At 35.7% G+C, this 20850-nt stretch overlaps 1 protein-coding gene across 2 annotated transcripts in view; it reads left to right on the forward strand.

The window, feature by feature from the left end:
- The first annotated feature begins 4963 nt into the window (after window positions 1–4963).
- gfra1a (gdnf family receptor alpha 1a) overlaps window positions 4964–20850 on the forward strand; it is a 139376-nt gene continuing 123489 nt past the window's right edge. For both annotated transcript variants that reach the window (XM_056471152.1, XM_056471153.1), the window contains exons 1-3: window positions 4964–5334; window positions 5798–6100; window positions 6710–6793. In XM_056471152.1, the coding sequence (XP_056327127.1) occupies window positions 5295–5334; window positions 5798–6100; window positions 6710–6793 (427 nt within the window). In that variant the 5' untranslated portion in view covers window positions 4964–5294. The remainder of the gene's footprint in view (window positions 5335–5797; window positions 6101–6709; window positions 6794–20850) is intronic.

Here is a 20850-nt window from a genome sequence, read left to right on the forward strand (position 1 = left end):
TTTAAAACTATACGTTAGTCCTTATAGCTGCAGAAGGTCGGAAGATTTTCGGTACGGCTTTCGTGTGGTAAATGTTTCAAAACAACAAGCCTGACGATTGAGACGTTATGAGTGTGCACTAACGCGATCATTTACTGATGCGCATGCGCAATGATCCGCGTTCACCGATGAAAACGCACGAGCTCTATCTATCTATCTATCTATCTATCTATCTATCTATCTATCTATCTATCTATCTGTCTGTCTGTCTGTCTGTCTGTCTGTCTGTCTGTCTGTCTGTCTGTCTGTCTGTCGGCCTGTCTGTCTGTCTGTCTACTACCTACCTATAGGTTTCTGCAAGTTTTATTTTTTAAAGGGAACACAAATAATATGCTCTGTAAAGTACATTTGTACCAATCTGTTACTTTTTAATTATGTCAACAAACAAATATAGGCTATAAAAATAAATAAAATGTAAACAAAAAATAGGCTAAATAAATTCAGTTTGGGGAAAAAATCTATTATTTGTTTGTTGTTGTTTTTTTTTGTTTTTTTTTTGTCGTCGTCGTCTTTGTTGTTGCAGTGCATGCAACATAATGTCATATTTATCCATGTAAGACTTTTTTTTAGATGATGTGGGCCCATAATCCTTTACAAAACTGTAAATTAAGGGTAATTTGTAATATGTAGGCATTGTAAGTACTTGGAGTTTTTAAATTACATTATTTTTTTAATTTTTGAACTGTTTGTTAACAGTAGCTGTTTGTTAACCAGACTCCAGGATGTGCCAGGTTCTTCTTTTTCAGAGAAGTAAAAGAAGAACACTTGCTGGAGTCTGGTGACTTTATTCAAATTATTGCTCAAATGCTGCACTAACCCGCTGAGAGCATGGATACAACAGGGGTATCAATGATAAATACCCTTGCAGTCTACCTGCCTAAGAACTGATGCTTCGGATGCAATACATGTGAGAAATGCCCAGGGTGGCTCAGTCTTTTTCACCCCCAGTAGCATTTTCAGTCATCACTGGCCTACTCTGAAGCTAAATTTAATCTGTCAGTTCAGTATTGTTTGGTGTTTATAAGCACAGTCAGCAATCAATATCTCTACTTTGGTGCCATTTGGTCTTTCAATATTTGTCATGTCATTTTTTTTTTTTTTTACCTCGTCCACTTTTCCAAACACTGCTGGAAAGAATGGTTTTGATCTGGTGCCATGCAGCACATTAAAGTAATCCAGTTTATATGATCCTGATTATATTGGTATCATTTAGACATTCATTTGCAAAGTGAATATTGATTGAATGTTTTTATATTTTGTTTTATGATTTTCAAACTTGTCTTCACCAATTAAACTCTGACATCATATGAAGATGGTACTAAAAGTTTGGCTGTTTCATTTATCATATGATACAGTTCAAATCAGGCCTTGGTCCACCCAGGCAACCACCCATCACCCACTGCCTAGCCCACCTTAAATCTTAAAGCTGGAGCCAAGCCTGGTACAAATCGATTAAGTTATTACCATTCAGATAATTCCCATTGAGAGAGAAAGAGCGATGAGGTGAGAGGAATATTTCAAATGATCTTGAACCCTGCATGTCACAATGGCTTGTTCAAACCCAGTTCTCCACTTAGGTTTATTAGAATGAAATGAGCTCAGGTTAATTGAGAAATGCATTTCAAGCAGACAATATGCAGAGCTCTTGACTGAGCGGCTGTCAATCGATTAGATCAAAGTAATTGATCCTTATTAAAATATAGGCATAAAAATAAACCTCATTTAATTGATTAAGAGAAATGGATTTTTGTTTAACCAGGTTAATCAAGCCATTAAATCGTAAAATGCATTAACAAGGCAGAGTAGAATATAATTCTCCAGCCTGTGACCTTGTGGTCTCAGGGTGAGAGTTATATCTTTGTTTTGAACAAAATATATGTGGGAAGCTGAAATATAGGCAGTATTTATTTATTTTTTTTTTTGTAAAATATCACTTTAAAAAAATAGATTGTTTGTTCGAAGTCTGATCTTTAAGAAAATATAAGAGGTCACTAACTTCAGCAATTCCTTCACTGTTTAAAAAAATTACTGACCTGTAAATATGTCCTTTGGTGTGAAATAGCCTTTTAATAATATGCAAAAAGCGTAAGAAAGATTTATCCTCATTTCTTCATTGTTGGACATAGTGATATATATATTTTATAATTGAAATTATGAATAATATTATTTTTTCCATGACTTTTCAGACTTGTTAGACATTTTCAGTAAATACGAGACAAATTTTGCTGTCATCTTTTCAAAGCTACTTAAAAGTATAAATCATTTTAGGATGAGTGATGATTATATCCTCTACTGCAATACTCAAACGTTTTAAGGAATATTGAGATTAAAAAAAAGTGTGGTTCTTTGTCATTATATAGGACATTGTGTCACACTAAAGGATAGAAATTGTTGTTTAACACATTACAAACATGTGACCCTGACAACAATGACAAAGTGCAATAAATAGGCTTTATCTGTCACACCAAAAGACAGATCCAAAAGACAAATCATTGTACTTGCTTTTAATGGCCAAGCTGACTTTAGACACGTTTGGTCATGTTCCACGGTTAAATAAAGTTTTTTTTTTTTTTTTAAATGTGTATATAATTTAGGGGTGTCAATTTAAAGCTCAATGAAATTTAACACTTTTGTAGTGGTTCCAAGAAAATTCTAAAACAACAACATACCATGTTTACTTCATGGGCTTTACAGGGGCTTCAGTCACAAGATCTTGAATGGGGTCATTCGACTCATGAAAGTTTTTTGTGTAATTTAAAATTAACATAGTGTCGCATCAGAGGATATGATTTTCAGTGACAAAACATGAAGTTTCTTTGTTTTTTTTAAATATATGAATGAAAAAAATTATTGCCTTTTAGTAAAATAGACTTGTAAAATTAGGCCTGAGGTATTTACAGGTATTGGCATCATGTGTGACAGTGAAAATGCAACGCCATGTCAACAACCCATTTAAATTTACAATAAAAAAACTAACAATTCTATTAATAGTTGCATGTTCTAAATGCTTGGGACATCATATTGCAGATGTGTCATTATCATTGTGAATGGGACTCAAAATATTAATTTACTTTATTTGGAAAAGATGACGCAGTAGCGCAGTAGGTAGTGCTGATGCCTCACAGCAAGAAGGTCGTAGGTTCGGGTCTCGGCTGTGTCAGTTGGCGTTTCTGTGTGGAGTTTGCATGTTCGCGTGGGTTTCCTCCAGGTGCTCTGGTTTCCCCCACAAGTCCAGACATGTGGTGTAGGTGAATTGGGTAAGCTAAATTGTATGTGTGTGTGGATGAGTGAATATGGATGTTTCCCAGAGATGGCTTGCAGCTGGAAGGGCATCCGCTGTGTAAAACATGTGCTGGATAAGTTGGTGGTTCATACTGCTGTGGTGACCCCGGATTAATAAAGGGACTAAGTTGAAAAGAAAATGATTGAATGAATGAATATTTGGGAAAAGAAATCAGGAACTTTAGCCTACAAGCACCACTGCTTCCCCAAATGTAGTTGTTTTTTTCACTTCATCATGCCACATATTTTTTTCACACTTTACATTTTCATGTCAACAATTGTCAGTGAATTTAAAACATGTAAACTGGCAATGTCTGTTTTTTTTCTTCTTTCCCATTTTGAACACAGAGCTTACAAATGCTTAACGTTTCCTTAAATGTGATATGTAATGTTATTTTAATTTTCATTTGTTTTTTCAATATTAGTGTTTGTGTGTTTGTAGTTTGATATAGTTTTTGTTAATCTGCTGGCTTTTAGATTTAGTTTTTTAAATTAAACTTTATATAGTTTTATTTAAAATATATATTTATATAAAAAAGAAAGTGTTAAAGGTGTTATTTTATTTCCAATTTTATCCGTGTTTTTTATTTAGTTAATACATATTGTATCTTTATTATTTCAGTACAAAACTGTATAAAAAGAGCCTGTGAGGAGAATCATCTAATGCTGACTTGGACAATGAATGAACCAAAGCAGGAAAGGCTGAGGACCGCTAGTCTCGCCATTCCTTAAGATACAAAAATATACCAACAGATGGCGACCTCCACCAGCCTATTTAGTCAGAAGGTAATGGAACAAAATCGTACCAAAACTTTATTGGGATAAACTTTTAAAATGTTGTATTGCAAATCAAGTAAAGGGTTTTAACGTTCTTAAATAACTGCTAAATAAACCTCTATATTTAGTGGGACAACATTTCTTTGGTGCAGATATATGAAACTACTTCCTATGGACATTTTGAACATGTCACCTAAAGTAGGCTATCCTCATACATGAAAAAAGTAAATAAATAAATAAATATATTATTATTATATTATTAATATATTAATTGCTATTAAAATGCTATTAATTAAGCATTTTGTGGTAGGCTGTATTCTTTTAGACAGTCGACATTGCTTTAATTTTCCTTAATAAGTAAGTATAATTCTTTAAATATATAAAATATGCAATTAGCCTATAAAAGTAGAAAAGTAAATGTGTAGGCTATATATAGATGTATACAATCAAAGAACAAATATATAGCCTATATTGAAACAATATATTATAATATAATTAAGCTATTAAGTAACGGGACAGTTTTATAAAAATAAATAATTTAGATTACTTGATTTTTGTGTGTGGACGTACGATATCAGTCCCACAATGCCTAATCTACTAATAAATTTCCATTAGACCAGACTGTCCACCTAACACACACAAACGAGACCAGCAAACAAAGGCGAAATCACCATCAGCAATGCAATTTATTAGACAAACAAACATATCAACTGATAAGAAAAGCTTTTCTGACACCCTATACAAGTTAAACAGTAACAGATAGCAGTAAACATTCCAAGTTTTGGAGTGGCAACACAAGATGTCTTTGTCCTGAGCTGTGTTCCACGCAGAAGCGCTGAGCGCGCACTGAGTCGCGTGTGGTTTTTGGTTTGGGTTACAGCGCAACTCAATGCCACAGTGCTGTCGCGCGCGCACAGTCGCACGGGCACATCTTCAGGGCTGGAGTTTTATGCTGCTGCCTTGCGAGTCATTTTCTGATTGTTTGTTAATTGTCTTAATCCAAGAAGCGATTCAATATCGGTTAGTGACAGTTTTGGACCAGATTACGGATTTTTCTCTCTCTCTTTTATGCTGTGGATATAGCCTACATTGTGACCAACGATGTTTCAATGGACCTGAATGAGGAAGGATTATCCTTTTCATCGTCAAAACAATAAACCGCGTGTTAGAGCGAACTTACCACGGATAAAAGCGCAATGTTTATCGCCGCGATTTACATCATTTTACCTCTGCTGGGTGAGTTGGAATTTACACATTGTGTTTACTGAAGACTGAAACTCAAAGAATATTTAAAAAGTGTTTATCACACCGGGGTTCCGTCACATTTATTCTCGTCTAAAATAGTCTATTCTGAAATTTTATAGACTTGGTATGTTACGTCTCATAACTAGGGCACAGTTTTGTTATTGAGGATCAGTTTTGTTTTTACTCTCATCTTAAGTCAGCTTAATCTTCTTGTGTTAATATTTTAATCTCTAAAGCACCTTAAATTTATATTCTGGGAAAATATTACCTCACATAATGTTTCTATGCACTAAACAATAATTGTAATTTAAGTAGCCTAGTTCATGCTAAAAAAATCGACAACTTTTATTATTATTATTATTATTATTATTATTATTATTATTATTATTATTATTATTGATATGTAAGTTTGAGTAGCTTGGTTGATGGTTATTTCCATTGTCGTCCTTCATAGATGTGCTGTTATCTGCCGAGGAGTCTTACTTTTCTAGCTCAAACCGGCTGGACTGTGTGAAGGCGAACGAGCTGTGCTTGAAGGAGCCGGGATGCAGCACAAAGTATCGAACTATGAGGCAGTGCGTGGCGGGGAGGGAGTCCAACTTCAGTATGGTGACTGGAATGGAGGCAAAGGATGAATGTCGACTTGCCTTGGATGCTTTAAAGCAGAGTCCTTTGTATAACTGCCGCTGCAAAAGAGGGATGAAGAAGGAAAAGAACTGCCTGCGCATCTACTGGGGGATCTATCAGCATTTACAGGGTGCGCAGACTTGCCTTCTCACATAAACATATAAAGTATTTCGCATCTGCACAACAGTTTTTGACATGGTTTATTTTTAATACTTGGCGACCAAAATCAGTAGCCAAGGAGTTGCTTTTTTTGGTTTGTGCTATCAGATAGGGTGACTGTAAAGTCTTCAAATGCCTGTCTGAAGTGTGTCCATTAAAGTTTATGGAGTGTGAGGTCATTTGATGCTTTATGTTAGTGTATATGTGCCTGCTAGAGGGGGAGTAGGAACTTTGCCAGCTCAACTGACCAGGATAACTAATCAACCAGAAACTGGCTCCGGAAATGTAAACCAGTCTTTATGAATCAGTGACCCAAATAAGAACAAACATCACTGTGAAAAAAAAAAATCATTGCACAGTGTTAAGATTCTTCACACTTATGAATTACTTGAGTTTTTGTTAGAAACACCCAAACAGTTCTTCATCAAAACCAATTTTAACATCTTTATTTGTGTAAAGCTGCAGTTTCCATCTTTTTTTTCTTTGTTTTGTTTAATGCATCTACAATGACATTAAAGATAGACCGATGTAACCATTTGATTATTGTTAATTAGTCACATTTTGTTTGTTAATATTTCAGGGAATGATTTACTTGAGGATTCTCCGTATGAGCCTGTGAACAGTCGGCTTTCAGATATATTTCGACTGGCTCCCATCTATTCAGGTAGGATGTGTGTTTTTTAATCCGCTTCATTTGTTTTAACAATGACTGGATAAAGCGACTGTTGATTATATTACTATGTGAAACAAACAAACAAACAAAAAAAGGACAGAGATTTGACATGGTGTAGTTAACCACTCATGTACTTGTTTTCCTCCCTCTTTTTCCTCTTTATGCCCTTGTGGATGCATGCTATATTCCGGTCTCTGATCCTTTGGATCTTGCATGGGGAGATATAGTTCTGAATGTTAGTGCTCAGTGAACCATTATAAATGCTGTACACTTCAGCCAACTCTAGGGGCAATCGCTCGGTCCAGGGATGCTGCTGATGTGAGGTGCTGCTGATGTGACTCCAGCATTTGAATGTGTTTTATCTGGGGGTGGGGCTGTGATTAAATTACTTTAAAAATGTGCCTCGGGTTACTGAGGCAAAGTGTTGGTGAGGATACATGCAGTGGCAGGGGCTGTGGGAATCTGGCCTGAGATGCTGGATGCTTACTTGAGTTCACCCTCTAGGTGGCAATGTTGTTCCCTTCTTCAGCCCGGAGAGGGCCTTGATAAAAAGAGCAGAGATGCGCTGTCAAAGGTGTGAACAACAGATGGTGACAGCAAAGGTTTACCAGCACCAGAATGAAGTCACAGTGAAAGTTTTAGTTTTATGAAGCAACTTATTTCCTCAACATTACACTGAATAACTGTGCAAAGACACTTGATAAGTAATTTTAATAAAATTTAATTTTAAAGCATCCTTGATATGTTGCAGATCATATTAATGATGCATTTCTATTTTCTTTCATTAAAAATGGTTTGGGTATATACATAGTTTTTCTTATCATTTTAGTGATTTTTTTTTTGTCGTATTAAAAGACTATTTATAGCTTTTAAATACTAAATCTATTCAAAAATCCTTTAACAATTTTACACTTTGCTTTTACCCTTTAAACCACCAGGTCTTACCCATTTGTCAGCAAGACATCTTTAAACATGTTAAATATGATACAATGTACAGTAGTGTAATCACAAATTATTTTATTTATTTTAATAAGTACAAATCAGAATAAGTATGTTGAATTTTTCTATAAATGCGTACTTTATGTTGATGGTGGATGGAAAATATTTTACTCATATTTTGCCATTTTAGTTTCTTGAGTAATTTGAATAACTGAAAAATTTTCTGGCATTTATTATTACTTTATAGGTATATAAACTGCTTATATAAATGTCATCAATTGAAAAAACGTTTTTCCAGTCTCATGTTTAGCTTTATTTATAATAAATTATGATGGAATCATAAGAATTGCAATAATAAAATATCTTGATAACACATTTAGATGGTGGTCCTTGTGTCAAAGCATATTCAACGGACTCTTAGCTTTTACAGATTTGTAGCAACAACAAAAAAATCTTGATCAAACTTAAACCTTCCAAATTCAATGTCACTGGTAAGTCATGTCAATCAAAATAACGAAAGCGTGGAACCACAACGCCTGCATAGAGCCTTCCTTGGGGAACTGGAATAAGGTGGTAAACACCACAGTAATTAAAATAACATGTTCCTCACAACTTTTCCTTCACTCAAGCGCTTGTTTTTGTGGCTGTGAAAACAGAGAGAGTTATGGCATAGTGCTCTGAATCTGAGGGTGCTCCTTATTCCCCATTGGAAAGCTTTTTACACTGATTGACGGCTGAGTCTCATGGCTAAAAAACAGGCCAAGCGGAGAATCAGTTCTCCACCTACATGGGGATTTATGACACAGACACTGAGACAAGCCTCACTACAGTCTGGGTGTCTGGATACTGCAGGAGGTCAAAATGTTACTGACACATTTATTATTTCTTAACATCTATGACATTTTTGTTTTAATTTAATTAGCATGTTTAATTTGTTTGGGCTTTCTTTCTTTCTTTCTTTCTTTGTTTCTTTCTTTCTTTCTTTCTTTCGTGCTTTCTTTCTTTCTTTTTAATATAATGGAATGTAATAATGAAGCAGCCTAAATGTCTTAGAGCTATGCCCATGATCCTTTTAATAATTTCAGTTTGTTACAAAGCCACAAACTACATATTGAGTTTGTCTGGACAGTCATGGGACTTGGGGGAAATTTGAATATAAATTAAAATACTTAATACTCATACTAATTATTAACACTTAGCATTTATAGTTTCTAAGGCAAGAGACTGGATTTGTTCTGGTGAGTGTTGCGTAATTATTTATGTCACCTAAGATGATCAGATTTTCTTTAAATACATCTACAAACTGAAACACGTCTGCACTTTATTATTTTTTTCTTTCTTATTTCAAATCCCTCACTTTAACAAGTCAAAACATACTTCATGACATCACTTCATGACATTTTAAATAAAAAAAAAACAAGCCAAAGGTCGCAAAAACGTTTATTTTTCCACATGTTAAGGTCTCTCTTTATAAAATGCAGCTGTGTTCCATTTGTGGTGTTGAGTGTGTTCCCTGCGTGGCACATACTGAGTCCTCATGTAAACTACATCTCCCCCTGTCCGCTTTCCTGCTGAGTGTCCTGCTGGGTTTTACCTGTATTGATGTCTGCTCTCGACTCGATTAAACGGCTTATTGAATGCTGCAGGGCTTCCTCTCTCTTAGGACGGTTGCCCCTTATTTTCCTTAAGTTCCCTCGTATGCCAATAAAACAGGTCCAAAGGCCGGGTGATGCAGAGGTCAGAGTTTCTATAGTTTCAGAGCTGCCGCAGATGGATTGAGTTTACAGGTGTTTCTTCCTATACTTATAAATGCAGATGTCTTGCTTCAGAATGGCCTGAAATGTCAACAAATAGGTGAAGACAGGGAAGCGTAAACTGTTTGAGATGTAGAGTTGACAGAATAGAATGAAGATTTCTAAGGGGTTTGAGGGTTCTCGTTTTCCACAGTCTTTTCTGTTTAGTTTATTTAAAGGGGGAGTCACCAAAAAGGAAAAAAAAATCCTCTTACTCACATTCAGGTCAAACAGTTTTGGTTATTTATTTCCATTATAATATAGGCAACAGATTAATAAAAAATAAAAATGTAATGGGAACCAGAGTGGTTACTAACACTGTAAAAATGCTGGGTTCCACACAATTCCTTCATGTTGTCCCAACACAAATTGATTAAGTTAAAGTTTTACTTATTTATTTATTTATTTGTTTATTTATTTATTTATTTATAATTTTAAGTGGATTTAACATAAAACAAATAAGTCCCCAAAAAAATCTCAGGAATTGTGTTGATTCAGCTCATTTTAAATAAGTATTGAACAAGTAGCAAAAATCATTTTGAACCCATTTACCCCTTTTTCAAGATATAAGATAAGTTGTTTGTGTCTCCAGAATGTGTCTATAACGTTTCAGCTCAAAACACCATCAGATTATTTATTATACCTTTCAGAATATTGGAATTTTCTGCTCTAAAAACACTACAGTAGCTATTTTTGTTGCCTGTGCCTTTAATGCAAATGAGCTAGTTCTCCCTGACCACCGTTCCCACGTGCCTGTCTGTGTGTCAAAGCGTGCCTCAATGGCTGCGTCAGATAAACAGCACAGTGACAGACATGAAGGAAGCAGATCTCTCTGCATCAGTTCTTTATAATTGTACTGAAACTATGCGGCTTTGTTAATGAATTACATCGACTTTACAGTCTTAACTTTATTACAAACATGCACTGTTTTAAAAACATTTTAAACTTGTAAAACTCACATGTTCACATGTGATGATGAAATGATGATTTATGATCACAGCAAGCTGAACAAATCTTGTAATCCCAGTTGCTTTGCACACATTCTGTCTTGTTGATATGATTATACGCATTACTACGCGGGGAAACCACACTCCTACATCACATTGCAGTGGGCCACAAAATTTGGATTTTAATGTCAGGAAATTAAAATAAAAGAGACGTATTGTTTTTATATCACACCACTATGATTGTGGACACACTATAACTACTCACACTTCTGTCCAAACAACTTACAAAAGATGATTTTCATCATAGGTGCCTTTTAAAAATATCTTATTCTTACGTTCTAAGAATAAAGAAAGTTATAGTGAGTAAATGATGGTGAGTAATTAATGTTTGGGTGAACTGTTCAGTGTAAAACATGTTTTATCCAAAGTCAAATGAATCTTTGTGTTTGATTTCATGATTTTGACAGGTTGTCCTAAAATAATGCCAATACATATGTTATCAGAAAAGAGCTTCTTGTTTTTGGCATGGGCATGGGAAATTGCTTTGATTAAAGATTATTAGGGGGGATTAAAACAGATATCATTTATAATAATATGTGCAATATCCCATAAATAAAAACTGCCATTTTGAATTAAGTTATAGGTTGGGACAACATAAACTCAATGCTGCAAATTGAAAAAAAAATACTTTTCACTGCTAGTTTATTCACACTTATTTGGCACGCTCTCGTCCTCTGATTTGAGTTGACTTTGCATTACCTCCACATCATTAAGCTTTATGCAGGAGAGAAGCTAAGAGCCTGAACACTCAGAGCACCCTTTACTCTCCTTAGCTGAGACACTTTTGTTTTCTATCTCAGCAACAGTATCGGTTTCTACCATGTTCACTTGCAGATTATCTGAACCTGGCGGCAGTAATTCAGTTTGGTTGATGGTAAATAAATATACCGAAGTTCAGAAAACAAAAGCTGCATGTTATTGCCATGGAGATGCATGGTGTAAACTTGGGAGTTTGTTGATGGTGTAAAATTGGGAGTTTGTTGATGAAGCCCTTGCAAAATCTTACAAATGTCTTTTATCGCTCAGTGGCCCTGAAACAAATAGGGCTGGGGGGGCAGAATGTGAGAATGTGACACAAAATGTAATGGCCAGTCTGCTATGCTGCTTGAGTGGGCTGGGATGAAATTGCCTAAATGATGGGGTAGCATTGAGAAAAAGAGCAGGACATCAAACAATTTCAGAAAGCAAGGCTATGAATAAGGATTGGTTGCTGTATAAGTTAGTTTTTAGATGGGTTGCTGTATAAGTTATATATATATCAATTTGTCTCTCCATCCATTTAACTAATTTAGAGCTTTTCAGGTTAATGTAAAGACACATAAAAAGTGAAAACCTGGTTGTCCCGCGTATTAGGGCTATTTTCCCTACAAGTAAAGAATTACATACATGTATTGATTTGAAACTAATTATTTCATTAGCTCAATAACAGCAAAGCTTCCAACAAAGAAAAAACAAAGTCATGCAAATCCATTTCAAGCCATGTTTGCTAACAAGTTCAAACAAAACATTTACTGGAAAACGTACAGCAATATTTGCAAAACTTGCCAAAGTTCTGCTTCAAAAACAGCAGTTACAACCTTGTTACAGAGAAATGTCTTGTAGCTTTTCAATTGAAACACTAGTGCTGGTGCATACATCTATCTGTATTTGAGTAAGTTTGTCTATATCATAAATGTGTGAATGTACAGTATGGTAGAGAAAGAAATGGGTAATGGAAATAATTTGTCTCTTTTTATCCTGTTTTATTTATTTATTTATTTATTTGCTTAGTGTATTTGTGAGTTTTGAATGATATTGCGTGCATCGATATGTGTGATTACCTGCAATAGTCACATTGCCAACATAGGCTCATTCTGAAAACGTAGCCCTATATACATTTCTGGAGATTGTGAATTATGTAGCCAGAGATACGTATGGCTGCATTTCATTTTTAAAACAAACGCTACGGGGTGGTATGACTCTGTTCCTTTTTGTGCCTACCAGCTGACCGCTTACCTCCATTTGGAGGCCTTTCCTGCTGTTACCAGTTTGTCCAGTTAGTACGTCGGTGTACTTGAGACGCAGAGAGGAGATGACCACTACGACAGGGTTCGAGTCAGGTGAAGAATGGTTCCAAAATGTGGGTAAGACAAAAACAGAAGCCAAAAAACAAAAATAAACAAGTAAAGAACAGGGTGAGAATGTGGTAAAATGTGGTAAAACTCAGATGAGGGCTTTTCTATTTCTGAATTGCTTTTTAAATTTGTCGGTTGTGTTTAGGGAAGTGGGTGGCCGGGTCAATCTGTGCTTTTTAAAACACTATTTGTTGGGTTTAGGGAAGGGGGAGGGTGGGTCAGTCAATTGGTCAGTCAAACAGTCAGTCAACAGCAGCCTCTGGTAGATTTACGTGAGACAGCAGACGCGAATGGCACTCGTGAGAGAAATTTGAGATCTCAAAAAGCTTACACAGCGGCCTCTAGTGAATTCGCAAAAAACAAAAACTACAAAAAAACGTAGCTCCTGGGATGCATTTGACCGTCTCCAGAAATGTATATAGAGGTACGTTTTCAGAATGAGCCTGGGCTGCACATTGCAGTTTAATGTCAAATCAGAGTTATATCTGAGCAGGCACCACAGTTTGGAAGATTTGATTTGTGGAGTCATTGTAAAGTTAATCGTGACAGAGTGAAAAGATGTCATTTGTAAGCTTTTTTATTAAGTGAATTCAAAGCATTTGGGTTTAACAAATTACAACATCCATAGCTTTAAGAAAGATTCATTGTATTTAATTATTTATTTATTGAAGACGGCACAGTGTTATTTTACAATTGATTATTACATTTCAGAAACTGATTACTGTTATTCTGAAAAACTGCTTTATTGTTTTTATCTTAGCTTGTAATTGATTATATTTTATGTAGATGCACTACCCTGCAAAATATCTAAATTGAATTCTTTCCAAATAGAGCTATTCTAGTCATCTGGTGACATTGTATTCATATCGCATTATAAATTGCAGAAAAACTAAATATAACACAGATGTTAGATTTTTCAGATATTGTCAGATATAGTTTTGATTCTTTTACTATTTAAGGACCTTTAAAATAACTGAAATATATTGGAACTACTTTAAATTTACTTTCCCTGTAACTGAGTAACCACATACCATAAAGAGTTAATCAACCAACCAGAAACATCCATTTAACAGACCTGTAGTATAACTAAATTTACAGTCATATGGTTTTGTTTACATAGAACATTTCATTTGTTCTGGTTTTTCAGCTTTTGGAAATATGAGTAGTACGACCCCCCAGAATAGCCATGCAACTCTTTAGAAAATCCATATACTGACATGAAACTGTGAAGCTGTCAACACCTAGAGTGCCACTCAGCACTCGCTTAATCACTTCCAGCCCCGGTTGAAGTATTATGTAGTACAATGTTCTTCTGTTTTTGATTAGCACACGTTGCCATTCACATGCCACTTACATTTGTGCTGCTTCCATACACTGCCAGCCTTGCTGTCTACCTCACAGGTATTTGATGCCTCTCTTGACACAAAGCGCCGGAACTCCTTTCATTTCAGTGGGAGCACAGCACTTGGCAAGCTCTCTTTAAATGATTCACCTCTCGAAGTCAACCTCTTTTGCACTATAAAAGCTCTGTAGCTACAGCGCGGTGCTGTTCTGGGAAAGTCCATCACGCAGCACAAAAGCCTTTCATGTTGGCAACTGTACGCTGACCATGCTTAAGCAGAAACCGCTAGTGCGGATCAAGCAGGCCAAGGAAGCATCAGGCTATCATTTCCCAGCTCCCCTCTCTCTATTTTGCGGGTTTTGTTCTGCTAAACTCTCTTCTATCCTCCTGGAGCGAGCTGCTGCTCAGGGAGACTTCAGCTATGAAAGCTAATCAATAGCAGGCCATGTTAAAATAGAAACTTGAAGCTGTGAGTACAAGAAACCATCGATTTCTTTCTTTCTCTCTTTTTTCCTGTCGCCTTAGTTCTTCTGTTTAGATGGATCCGAAGAATAGTTGTCTGTTGCTAATGTGCAGGTATAGTATAGCATTTACTGTATAGGACATTTTAAAATCTGAAATGCAGAGTAGTTGTGTAGTTTGTCAAGCTTTTGATTTTGTTTTTAGTTAATTAAAAAAAAATCAGTGTACATGTGTACTAATATCATATAATATTTTTGTACTGTTGCATTGTAGAGTGTGATATATTGCATAATACTTTATTTATTATAACTTCTAATCTAAAGGTTATCATATAAAGTGCCTACCAGACACACTAGAGGGCACTCCAGCCAACTGTTTTCTCAATAAGCCATTCACCCGGACTACACACACCATCACGCATTGCAGAAATGCACCTGTAATGATGTGTTATCATCAGACGCGGATGAAACGTCAAGCACAAGTGATTTACATGTTAAGTCAAGGCAAAGACGTGAATAGACATCCTGCAAGGCTCTTTGCGTGAATTTAGCGTTTAGGTCAGGGCTATTCAGTTGGTGGCAATTTGTTCCAGCCCTTCAAATAGTGTGACCAAGACATCAAAAATATATTTAGTTCTGTTGAAAAACGGCCGCTATAGTTATGAAGTGACGTGCGTCTGTTCAATACAGCACGAGCTGCAGTTGAAGGCTGCACAGAGCGTGAGTCACCTGACATTAACGCCCCATTCACACAAGGCGTCAGCTTCAACGCTTCCCATTCACTTTGAATGGGTGACGTCAGGCATTGCCGATGGATTATGGTTCCGTCAGCGTCGCTTCAGAGGCGTTGCTCACTGCAGAAGTTGGGACTTGCTCAACTTTTCAAGCGCCGACGGAAGCGTTAGCCAATCAGATCGCTGTATGCACATACACCAGCTCAGGCAGTGGCCTATGCTGACTAATTTCATTGGCTGACGCTGCTATGACGATCGCGTCTGCCCCAACTTCAGACACTCTCTGTCAAGCGTTGACGCTGAAGCCCCATGTGAATGGGGTGTAAGCGAGTGGCGCGAACGGCCAAAAACATTTGGGTACTTAAGCTTAAAGGCTTCTCAACACCACCTTTCTGTTGCACGGAACGAAACTGCTGTAACTAAACAAAGTTTTGCCACCTGGGCGCTAGTTTAAGGTTCCGAGCTTATACACCAAGGCTAATACGCACGCACACTGGATTACCTATGGCAGCGGGCCATTCACGTGTCTTCTCCGCGCACAAGTTCGTCGTTTCCAATATTAGAGTATATACCAATATGCGCGCACAAGCGCATCCGCACCGAGTAGAAAACATCTCACACCGTAGTGGTGAGAGTTGTGCATGGCTTTCAGTGCAAGGTAAACAAAAGATATGTTAGACAAATCATTACTAATTATTAAAATAATTATGGATGTAAGAACGTAGATGATAACACTAATTCATTTAATTACTTACCTAATATAAAGCTTAAATTTACTTTACATGTGATAACTGTGAAACCATAATTATACTTCAGATTATAATCGTACAACCAAAATCTCTAATTGTTGCATCCCTAATTGTTATGCAGTTCAAAACATAACATATGAATGTGTTTGAATGTAGAGGAAGCCTACTTAAGCAATACACTGCTTTTGTTGTGTGTTGAAATACATTTGAATGTTTGTAAAAAAAAAAAAGCCACATTGTACAATGCAGTGATGTTATGTAGTTTGAAAATACAATATATTAACTTTTTAAGCTATAAAAATACAATGTGGCTGTCTTAAGGAGCAAAAGTACAACATATGGGCTCTTATATGCTGTTGTGTCATCACTTATATTGCAAGTCATATCTCTCCGTCCCCTCATTTGGGATGCTTTTCATGAACTGGCCCCATGACAAACTAATAGCCCTGGTTTAGGTGTTTGACTTGTGAGTTGGAAAAAACGGATGGCTGCATTTAGTTTTTAAAACGAACACTACGGGGTGGTATGAAGCTGATCCTTTTCACGCTTACCAGCTGACCACTTACCTCTGTATGGATGGCTTTCTCGCTGTTACCAGTTAGTCCAGTGAGCTCGCCATGTAGGTCAGTAGACTTGAGACACAGAGATGAGATGGCCATGATGACAGGGTTCGATTCTGGTGAGGAATTGTTCCAGAAAGCGTGTAAGACAAAAACAGAATCCAAAAAATAAAAAAATAAATAAAATAAACAGGTAAATAACAGGGTAAGAATATGGTAAAATCTGAAAATGTGGTAAAAATCAGGTGATGGCTTTTCTTTTCTGGATTGAGTTTGAAAACACTATTGGTTGGGTTTAGGGAAGGAGGATCAGTGATCGGTCGGACGTTCAGTCAGTTAGTCAGTCAGTCAACAGTGACCTCTGGTGGATTTACTCGAAAAGAGCAGACGCGAATGACACTCGCGAGAGAAATTTGAGATCTCAAAAAGCATACACAGCCGCCTTTGGTGGATTCACAAAAAAAAAAGCAAAAAAACGTAGCTCCTGGGGTGTATTTGGTGCTCTCCAGAAATGTATATAGGGCTACGTTTTCAGAATGAGTGTGGGATGGGATTACCCCTGACATTGATGTTTGCTCCTGTTATAAACTTTGCCTGCCAGACAATTCTGAAAAAGCACTGCATTTGAGTCTTCGTCTCTGTTGTCACGCTCTCGTCTGTAACAAACCGATATTTTGAAATTAATCTATACTTGTATCAACATATATATATGTACACACTCAAATATGGTGTAGAAATTGCAAGTAAATTGTACATAGTATTTGAATGAATTGAACTGAATTGAATAAACACATTGAATTAAATGCAAATTGTTGAAGAAGAAAAAATCAGGACCAACTTTATATTTGATTACTTATCTGTGAATTGTTTGACCAGTGAATATGAATGAAAATGAATATTAATGTAAAGTGCATTGCTTTACAGTGAGGTTGTATTAGTTAATGTATTTGTTAACATGAACAATCAATGAACAATACTTTTATTGCAGTATTTATTAAGCTTTGTTAATGTTAGTTAATGAAATCGTTGGTTCATGTTAACTCACAGTGCATTAACTAATATTAATAAGCATGAATTTGGATTTTAAAAATGCACATAAATGTTGAATTGATTAATTAAAACTGTACAACAATTGTTCTTGTTAGTAAATACATGAACTGACATTAATTAACGAAACCTTATTGTAAAGTGCATTGTACTTGCTATTTTTACAGGATCATGCCCAGTATATGATATATAAAAAAGGATAGAGCCACTAATTTCCATCAGCAGTGTTCACTTTTAAAAGATGAACTCACCCCGTCAACATTGAGCGTGTTATTGGCTGCATGCCATTGATGAAGTGTAGAGACCTGCAGAGATCATTTAGGGCTTTGATGGAGGACTGAGGCGCTCTTGAGGGAAATGTTAACAGACTGACTGTACAGCATGATGTCAACTAGATTTTATGTGACACAGAGCTCATCACAAAACCCCATCACATCCAGTCCACCATCTGTCTTTCTGCTTTGTGGAGGTCAAACGTTATCCCTATGGTGAGAGGAGATGGTGAGAGAAAAGTGTAAAGCCAAGGAAAGTGATTGATACGCATTGACCTTGACCTCTACCCTTCAGGACCACACCGCTGGGAGAGAGAGAGAGAGAAAAAAAGAGATATCATTTGACACAGAATGTTGCAGAAAACAATTATGCCTCTGCAGTTTGTCATATATATTTTTTATATTTATTTCACTTGCCATTAAATGCTTGCTGTGTTTATTTTAGACTTTCAAAAGTTGAACAAAACCAATATCTGATACTGCAGTATGTCTGTTTTTTGTTAGTTTTTTTTTAGTAGGGGACTGTAATCGCTGTGGAAGCATATTCAGCTGTGCTACCAAGGTCTCTGGCATTGAAAAAAAAGTTTTTGCAGATTTGCAGTTTGCTGAAGTTTTTAGTGTTATGGCAGCCCCTGTTCACTTTCATCATTTATTCATGCTGTTGTTTTGCCCTCCTCTGAGGCACAGCATAGGGAAATCAAACACTCTCGCTGATAACAGCATGAGAAATTCATTTCTCTTAATTGTAAATGTTTTTCTTCTAATGCTATTTTAAGTTTAACATGTTTGTGCAAGTGTGTGTGTCAGTTATTTGGATTTTGTTTTGTTTTTGGTATTTTTAATGATCTAAAATGCATTTAATAGTTTTAGTTTGTTTTAAATATAGAGGCCATGTGATATTTTGTAATGTCTCCCTTTCTGACCTATCAATTTGTGCATGTATAAGATCTTTAAAGTTGCTACTCTTATAGTCTCGATAATAAATAATTTCTATGGACAACATTACATTTATTTTTGTTTTGTTAAATTTTTGAGCTTGTCAATTTTCCACAACTGACAAATTCATTTGGATTGTTCTCATATGGTTGAAGTGGTTCAAACAACCCCAAAAGAAGTGATCATTATGAAAGACTTTGTGAGAAAGCACAGCAAAACAAGGTATTCATTTCACTGTTAAACCAAAATACATGGATTATGCTTGAAATCATTTTGCCATTAAGGCTATACAATATATTTAAAAAAATGATCATTATCATGATAGCTGAATATGAAATATTCATATCTCAGAGAGACACAACACATTCATTTATTCATTTTCTTTTCGGCTTAGTCCTTTTATTAATCTGGGGTCACCACAGCAGAATGAACCGCCAACTTATTCAGCTAATGTTTCATGCAGCTCAAGCTCTTCCAGCTGCAACCCATCACTGGGAAACATACACACACACTCATTGACACACATACACTACAGACAATTTTAGCTTACCCAATTCACCTATACCACATCTTTGGACTTGTGGGGGAAACCGGAGCACCTGGAGGAAACCCACGCAAACACTGGGAGAACATGCAAACTCCACACAAAAACACCTACTGACCTAGCCAAGGGTCAAACCAGCGACCTTCTTGCTGTGAGGCGAATGTGCAACCCACTGCACCACCGTGGAACTTTTAAATATTTAAAATTAATATTTAAAACTTACTGCAATACTCAATAACCATGCAAATTGTATAGTTTCCCTCTTTTGCTGCTTGCTTTCCAATTTCCTTGCATGTGCTAGCTCTATATAATAAATTAATAATATAATAAAATTACACAAGAGAGCAAGACAATTATAAATCCTGACACAAGTGTTCATCAAACATCTCAACTGACCCCTTGTGATCGAATTGTTGAAAATTCATGTTAATATCAGGTGGAAACAAAGGCTAAACATATTGATCCAATCCACATATTACTCAATATTTTTTGTCAAACTGTTAAATGTTACTATTATAACTCAAAAAGGCATACATTAAAAAAAAAGAAAACTTTGAATTGTAATTTTATTACCTTGTTGCAGAGAAGTTTAATGTTGAATATTTGCACTTTGAAACCTGTTAAAAATTAGCATTTTCTAGTTCCAAAAATTGTTTTGTATTGTAAATGAGTAGCTTGGATAAAAAAGTAGTAGGTTTTTAGTCTTAGCCTGGTTTAAAACTAATTTAAGAGATCACAAAAATTAAACTTATGTCATCACTTACTGAACAACCACTTGTTCTAAACTGATTGTGTTTGAGTTCCTTCTGTTGAACACATATTAAGATATTATTTTGAGTTCAAACACAAAACATAAACCCATAAAAATCCAAAATCATTAAAAAAAAGTGCTTTGGGGTAGCTTAAATAATGTGTCCAATGCTTTTTGAGTAAGGGTTTCATCAGAACAAACAACAAAAGTCAGTCCAAGGCAATTAAAAAAATGTTGAAAAGTATTAAAAAGCTTTTATTGACATGGCTTTTCCTTAAAGCTGCGCCTACGTGTTTTGACAAATGTGTCAAAATAATATATTGAACACAAGGCCAACTCAACAATCATCATTATTAATAATTATTTGTACACTATACTTGTTTATTTGTCTATATATACATAATTTGTGGTTTCATTCTATATATATATATATATATATATATATATATAAGTTGTATTGTTTAAGAAATATGTTGTATAACACGCATATCTTTTTTAAATTAATTTTTTACTCCCTCTCTCAATGCTTAATTAATGATGATTGACCGTGTGTTCAATATATTGTATTAGAATTGTTTAGATATTCTAATGAGACAGGAGACCATAGCATTCAAAAGAAACTCCAGACTCACATGATCACAGTTACCCTGATGAAGGCAGTTGTTTGCAGAAACAACTCATGTCAATATGTCAATAAAGGCTTTTTAATATTTTTCCACAAATTTGCATGCCTTGGACAGATTTTTGCGGGTTATAAACCCATAAAAGTTTGAAAACCCCTAGGCAGAGTAGATTATGT

Source organism: Danio aesculapii, chromosome 13 (assembly GCF_903798145.1).
Source record: "Danio aesculapii chromosome 13, fDanAes4.1, whole genome shotgun sequence".
Taxonomy (NCBI): Eukaryota; Metazoa; Chordata; class Actinopteri; order Cypriniformes; family Danionidae; genus Danio; species Danio aesculapii.